The sequence below is a fragment of the Tympanuchus pallidicinctus genome, unplaced genomic scaffold (assembly GCF_026119805.1).
Source record: "Tympanuchus pallidicinctus isolate F22 unplaced genomic scaffold, pur_lepc_1.0 scaffold3, whole genome shotgun sequence".
In the NCBI taxonomy this organism is placed as follows: domain Eukaryota; kingdom Metazoa; phylum Chordata; class Aves; order Galliformes; family Phasianidae; genus Tympanuchus; species Tympanuchus pallidicinctus.
The window spans coordinates 17,082,863-17,090,738 of record NW_026294747.1 but is presented as its reverse complement, the minus strand read 5'-3'; the positions used below and the strand labels follow the sequence as shown (position 1 = coordinate 17,090,738).

At 41.3% G+C, this 7,876-nt stretch overlaps 1 protein-coding gene across 1 annotated transcript; it reads right to left on the bottom strand.

Moving 5' to 3' along the window:
- Positions 1–283: 283 nt before the first annotated feature.
- FADD (Fas associated via death domain) lies at positions 284–3,394 on the bottom strand. Its single transcript, XM_052695157.1, has 2 exons — positions 2,946–3,394; positions 284–2,211 (listed from the first exon to the last, which is right to left on the bottom strand). Exons 1-2 carry the CDS (start codon positions 3,244–3,246, stop codon positions 1,925–1,927), a joined length of 588 nt encoding a protein of 195 aa, XP_052551117.1. The 5' UTR covers positions 3,247–3,394; the 3' UTR covers positions 284–1,924.
- Positions 3,395–7,876: the final 4,482 nt, after the last annotated feature.

Genomic DNA, 7,876 nt, shown 5'->3' with positions numbered 1-7,876 from the left:
TGATTTAAATGATTCTCGCAAGCATTTTTTAAAAGGAAAGCCCAAATAAGAACTTCACGTTACAGCAGTTTCCATCAAGTACAATCAAGTATTCAAGGGTAATCTTCTAAACTAGAAGCACCAACTTCAACAAGAACTTGAAAATTATGACTGTTAACAACATTTATACAGAGCAATGATGTAATACTACATGATGATACTTGGTCTTCACAGTAATAGCACCATGCAACAAGAACTTGGGCAAAGCCAAGTCACATGGGTACAGTAGCAAAAAAAAATAAAAATAAAAAAAAAAAAAAAAAAAAAAAAGCCTTCCTGTTTAGGAATCATCTATGTAGCTAGATGAATGTTTGCAGTAACAATCCAACTCATCTAAACAATAGTAATATCAGAGAATTTTCCCCTCTGGCATAACAAATAACTCCAAGGCTTCCATTGCCCTATGTGTCTTGAAGCATGTGCAGCTTTTTCCAGTGTTACAGTAGGCATAAAATCTGTACTTTTTTAGGTCTGGTCTCATTTTACAAATGCTCCTTCAACTGTGAGTTGCTTACAGCCACTTTCTAGAAGAGTAAAGGAAAGGGAACAAAGTAAAGAATTGCAGAGAACTTGGAAGTACTACCAGTTCCAGTAGTACTCGAACCAAGAATGACAAAAGGTATCTGATCTCCACAGGATATCAGTGGAAAGTTAGTACTCTTCCCATAAGCTTTCAGGCTCCTTGACTAAAAAGAAGTCATTTTTGTTTTCTAAGTTCCTGTTACAGCATTTTTATTTATTTATTTATTTATTTTAAACCAAGACCACAAGTAACTGTGGCTGACTGATGAGGTGAGCTGCAGCATCCAGCAGACACAACCACGATTCCCCGATATAGATTATGAGATGACTAGCTTTAGAAAATCTTAAAACATTCAAGGCAATGAAAAAAAAAAAAAAAAAAAAAAGTCTGCTGTAAACATCCATAATCACTTTTGTACTGTGCAGGTGACAGAGCACTGGCACAGGATGCCCAGAGAAGCTGTGCTATCTTTCCTCTGGAATGTTGCCTGGGCATGGTATTGGGCAGCCTGCCACATGTACTTGTGCTTCAGCAGGCAGTTGGACCACATAACCTGCAGAGGCACGCTCCAACCTAAACCATTCTGTGATTCTGTGTATAAAGGCACTTGATAATTAATTTCAACAAGATTGTTTTTCAATCCAGGCACATTTTTTGCAAAAAACAAAAACAAAAAAACACTACAGTAGTTATGAGTCCTAATGCACTGATGTCTTACAGACTGAGCTTACGGTCTTCTTTGAATTATTTTACTGATAGCAAAGGTGTTAAAAAATTATGGAAGATATTACCTTATGCTACTCAAAACAAAGAGAAGACTCACTACATAGCTAAGAGCTCAGCCTCCTTCCCCCTTTTCACACTAGTTACAAACAGATCACTTAAAAAGTATATATATATATATATATACTTTTTATTAGGAGGTTGGAATATTCATGTATATATATACACACACATATACATGTGTATATGATATATACATATATATATATATAAAATGAAATTGTCAGTTCCCTCAGAAGTGTCCCATGGATGTAGTTACAGACAAGGCACTTGTAAGGAATCTGCAATAAAGCATATATTATTTTTAGGTGGGGGGCAAAACTAAAGTCTCGGAATTTTCTGCAAAAAATTTGTATTCCAAAAGTTAAAATCTCTTAAAGGAAGCACCAACTGTGAAGCACTGCCTGAAAGGAAGGATTTGTTTTCACATTAGTTATAACCTGATCTGAAATTAACCTATTAATTTTAAGGCACATAAATTAATGGCAGAATTAACAGAGCCAATGACAGATGATCAAAAGGCACTTTTGCTTCTTTCTTCATTTGCATCTGTGATGTGAAAGTGCTTTTCTCTTCATTTCACATGTTTTCTGTGTTCAGACGTGAGAGCTTCTCTTCAGCTATGTCTGCCACTAAATTCATATTACAGTCTCGAAGAGCCTTTATTAGGTCAGTCACCTTTGCATCTTTCCCCTTCAATTTCTGCCATTCTCGAAGTGACTGAACCAATTGCTCCCGCAAATTCCGTGGATTGTCTTCTTCTATTCTCTCTATCATCACTTCCGAAAGGTCAAGTTTTCGCATCAGCCTTCTCCAGTCTCTCCCAACATTTTCGCATATAACTTCGATAACTACCTTCTGCAAACCTGGAACAGCAGAAATACATATGTGAGGACATACAAAGAAAGATACTTTTATTAAGCAAAACACTATTATTGATGTATCGCTCATAATGAAAAGCTACTGCGTGCACTGGAAGCTCCTAGTACAGAGCAGGGCTTCCAATTAACCACCAGGCTGAGAGCTGAGAGACTTGGGACTCCTCAGTCTGGAGAAGAGAGAATGAGAGAAGACTAATAACTGTTTGCAAATATCTGAAGTGCAGGAGTCATGTTGACAGGAGTGGATTCTTCTCAGTGGTGTGCAATAGAGCCAAGGGCAACATACAGAAAGTGAAACACAGGAAGTTCCACAGAAATACAAGGAAGAACTTCTTTACTGTCAGAGTGACAAAGCACAGGAACAGGCTGCCCAGAGAGTGATGGAATCTCCTTCTCTGGGGATACTGAAGACCCACCTAACTGTCTACCTGTGCAACCTGCTGTTAGCGAACCTACTTTGCAGAGTTCCTTTCCAAACCCTACGATTCTGTGACTCGGTGACCAGGGCTAAAGGAGCAGCTGCTCGCAGCATATGCTGCCCTCAAGGTACGCTTCCAGGGTATGACACCGTCTCTGCAGCAGCAGTTAAGCACAGCAACAGCACCGTTGGCAGCAGCCACAGATGGGAACTGAGGGCTGAGCACTCTCACGCCTCAAACACACGTTTACTGGGATCACTTGGAAAAAAAATAACGAAAAAAATAAAAAGCTGCACCTACGTCTTTCCTTCACGTCAGGCCGCTCATCAGGAGCGCTGGCTTCTCCCTCCTCTATGAAATGCTCCAGCCGTAAGACCAAATCTTCTCTTTTAATGCTCTTAAACATGGTTTTAAGCAAGTGTACGTTATGACTTGAAATCAGCTGCTGCTCCATGAGGAAGTTGAAGAGCTCCCTGCCGCTCTGGACAGACTCCAGCTTCCTTTTCCCAATTTTGTCCTGGCACAGAAACTTCAGGTCGTGCAGCTCGCTGGCAGACAGACAGGCGGACAAAGAATTCAGCAGAGCCAGAAAGGGATCCATGGGGCTGAGGCCTACAGCGCAGCCGGCACCGAAAGAGGCACAGAGCGCACACTCCACCCTGCCGGCGGATTTCACTCGCGCTTCCGCAGTGCCACCGCGGGAACGCCAAGCCCGCCCCGGCCCGGCCCCGCTACGGCGGGGTGCTGACCCGCGCCAGCCGGGCCGGAAGTGACGTCACGGCGGCGGGTTCTCCCGCAGCTGTCAGAAGATGGCGGCCGGTGTTTCTTAGGGGTGTGGTAGCGCCTAGCAGCTGTGCGACACGGTTTGTGTCTGAGAGCAAAGACTCATGTGCTTCCAGTTTATTATGAGGAAGAGGGCCCCCTTCGCATGGGGCTGCTCAGACGCCTCGGCTCCCTGCCTTGGGACTGCAGGGCTCCCTGCCACCTGGAAGTGTGTGGGGCTTTGGCAGAACCAAAGTGCTAGTCATTGTGCTCGTTACCACTTGGCCTGTTAATTAGGAACCACACAGTGCGCAAAATCCCCTGGAGATTAACTGACTTGTCTCATAGTACTGAATTAAAAACGTGTGCTTGGAGCCAAATGTGAGATTGCCCATCTCCTGCTGCTCAAGCAGTAGTGCCAATTCCCTACACCTTGGCTTTGATTGGGCTGTCATTATAGTAATGCATCTATGCCTCAGTTGGGAGGCCTGTATGTTCCCTGTAAGTGCACAATTACTGGCTTTCTTGTGAGCTTTATCACATAGTGTTTTACCTACCAGCTAAATGAATGAGGATTATTTGGGGTTATACACTGATGAAAGGAGCCAACAGAGAGTAAGAAGTGCAGTATCACAGCCCCTTTCTCAAAGAGATACTGCTATGTGCATTATGTCCCTGGAAGCTGCTTAAGAAAGGAACCTCTGCCCTCGCCTGAGCCAGAGGCCTGAGCCATTCACTAGCAATGCGGGGCTTGTTGTAGCGGTCTTATTACTTGCAAAGATTAATTGTGACATGAAATAACTCCTGACCTTTAAAACAGAAGAAGCAAGGCAAATCTTTAGTGTCCACATTTTAAAGCCAATTCTTACACAAGGTGAAAGGTTGTGAACTTATGTTGAATGGGAAAATTCAAGTTCATGCCATTGTTTTGTATGTCTCTAAAGTTCAGAGCAACCGTACTGGTTTGTCTCACAGCACAGATAGGTAATTCAGGACTTTCCTTGTTCCTTTGGTTGATTCCCCAAGCTACTCCATTACTAGATTGCTTCTAGTATATCCTTCAATTTACTGTCACTGCAGTACACAAATAGAACTATGATTCTTGGCGTAGATTGCAGTTGCAGATACATAAACTTGGAAGTTATCATTTTCTACATCTTCTTCCCCAGTCTCACATTCCAAGCTGAGGTACAACTCCTACTACTCCCAAAACATTTCTAAAACTCCCAATTCAACTCCAAACTCCAAAACAATCTCTCCTTAGATAAAATTGCTAGATTTTCAGCATCCTGTTTCAGTCTATTACGCAGATCTAGTCTTGCATATAATCAAGAAAGCCAGTATACAGAACTAGCTACAGACATTAAGTCCATCTGTGAACTAAACCAGTTTAAAGCAGGATTTTTGGAGTCCTTAATTGCTACAAATTGGATATTGCATGGTCACATGGGAGGAATGAGCTGTGCATGTTCTCAGGGATGTATTTTCTCCCTGTAGTCCTGAAGATTCTTCAGTGTGTGGAGGAATGAACATGAATAAAATGTGTAGTGTAAGCCAAGGAGGAATGTGCGTGGATTAATTTAGAAAGCAGACAGAAGTCCCAATTGCAATACAAGAGGTAAAAAACAACAAGAAACAAAAAAACCGGATTAATTAAAATCTCACTTTAATATTGCCAAAACAATGACTCTATAAAGCAAAAACGTATAAGGAAGGACCAAAGCACATGGCACGCAGCTTGTGCTCAATTCAGAAACAAGCCTACATGAATGAAGCCTACATAAGTCAGCGTAGTTTATACCTTTTTCCTCAGTCCCTTTCATGCAACTGAAATCAACATCACCTGAGATTTTCATAGGTTTGCATGAACTCAGTGGCCACATTCTGCACTGACGTATGAGGAGGTGTGAAAACAATCCCATATGTCTGTGTAATTTTCAGGGAATCTAAATTAGTAACAAACACAGAACTATGCAATATAAATCATTATTTAAGACGTAACTCATTGCTTAAAATGCTTTTGAACTCACTTTTAACGTCTGACATAGTAATTTAGTAACACCTTCTGTTATGTCTGAAATCTGAGCTGTTAACTGCACATTCACAGATAAAAATCCTGGAGCAACGTGCTTTCCTCCAGTTGTTTCCTTTGAAAGTGGTTTGAGATGGGGTTTGCAAGGAAAATATTTGCCAGGGTCAACAGATCATAACGGCATCTCATTAGAATAAAATTTAATGGAAACGATTTGTTCGACTAGCTCAGATTTCAGCAGACGTTTCCCAGAAATTAAACGATCCGGTTCCTTACCACATAGGTTCCTTGAGGTATGACGATTCCTTCCCAAATGCTGCAGAGGGAGCTCGAGGCTTTGGAGTGCACCGTGCTGAGCTTTTTTGACTTCATCTCCGCTGAAGGAGCAGGACGAGGAGGGTAAAATGATTCATTACTGCCGAGACTTGGAAAGATGTCGGTCACTAGGACACATAGGAACAAACACATTTAAAGAGTGGGGAAGCGAAGCAGCAACACACATGGGCTGACATTCTCAGGGGCTGTGCAGTCATGGCATGTGAATACCTGTGGGCAGGGTTTATGACTTACTAAAGAACTGCTTTAAAAAGCAGCAGAGTAATTTACATGCCCATAAGAGTAGAATGTTCTAATGAAACGTACACCGCTGTCCTGACTGTAGGTGACTGACTCAGCTTTCACAGAATTTCTGGAAGATGCTGATAGTGGCCTATCAATATCTAAAGAGGGGCTAAAAGAAAGAAGGAGACAGACTCTTTAGCAGGCCTATTATGATTATGACATGGGGAAGTGGTCTCAAACTAAAATAGGGGGGATTTGAACTGGATATAAGAGAAATTTTTTACAGAGAAAGTGCTGAGGCTCTGGTGCAGGTTGCCCAGAGATGCAGTCTTCGAGAATGTCTTTGGAGACATTCAGGGTCAGGCTGGATGGGGCTGTGAGCACCTGGTCTAGAGTAGGTGTTCATCTTCCATGCAGCAGAATTGAACCAGATGGCCTTTAAAGGTCCTTTCCAATTCAAACAATTCTATGATTCTTTCCAGCCAAGGCAACTTGAATTTCTTGTTGCCTTCCTTCTTTACTCTGGAATCATAGTCTAATCTGCCACACAGCTGATGAAAGTGTGTGACATTTTCTCTGAGAGCTCTAAACCAATCTGATGTAATCTAATTTGCTATTAGTGCTCATTAGCAAGCATATGAGTGTGTAAGTCCAGCTTTGATGACTCTGTTTCCTCTAATACTGTCAAACAACTTATTCCTCATATGGCAGATAGCTTTCTATATATACTAACAGCCTGCCATCTCTTTTCAGACAGTTTCTTTTATCTAGCAAGGGATGTGCTTGTAGTGTGCAACTGACACAGCAGAACTAGTTTTAAACAAGCTAATTCAGATGCTGGTAGCAATACAGCATGCTCAAATTTGAGATAATATTGCAGATATTCAAAGAAATGCCTCTCCTGAAGCCCATAGCAAGGGCTACACATACATAGAGTTTAAAATGTTAATCTGTGTATTTTTTTTTCTTTACTCTTCTTTTGCAAAGAGCCATGCATTTTTGAGCCATATATTTGCTGCTTTGTATGTACATACTTTGCTTACCTTTGATATGTTTGGAGTTTAAATCATTGCTATCATGTCAGTCCTGTCCCATCAGAGAAGAGCTCAGCTCCTGGGTTTGTAAGGAGCAAAGAATTCACTTCTGTATGAATTCCTGTCTGGTTTTACAGAGCAGAAGGAGGTGAAAGTCTGAAAGGAATCATGACTGTATCTTTGCAGACTTGTAAAGGCATTTTACTGATGTTGTAGTTGCTTTAAATAATATGCAGGATGACAAGATGGTCAACAGATACCTTCAGAGGTGCAAACTGAAATCAAACTAATGAGACCTTGATGTTCTACTGCTGTTTCTTTACAAGCTGCATGTTGGTACTCATGAGGTTGTCTGGGCTGACTGTAGAATTGGCAAAAGGGTATTTTTACTTTTATTTATTTTTTTAATAAGTGGAAGCAAAAAGGAGAATGTCCATATGGCAAAGGTGGCATCAAAATTCAAAGCGTTCCATCATTATAAGGTAAATCTATGTGCTGCTGCCCACCTTCCAGATAGACTGCATTTGTGCTTTCAGAAGTCCTGCATCTAGAGAGGGGAGCAGACTCACCATTTTGAGCAGGCAATGAGAAATGTCCATAGAAATCAGGGCATTTAGGTGAGGTGCTATTTATGAATGAAATAGCTTTGATACCTTTTCTAACTTATCAGACAATTCAGTAATGAATAATTCAGGAAGATTATAAAATCTTCCTGTCACTTCTGAAAAACAGGTTAGACAAACTTCTTGGCAGAGACATTTTTAATCCCATGGTGAATAAACTGACTTCTTAGCCAACCTATTCCAAGTCTCACATTCATTGTTTGCAAAATCATAAAACAT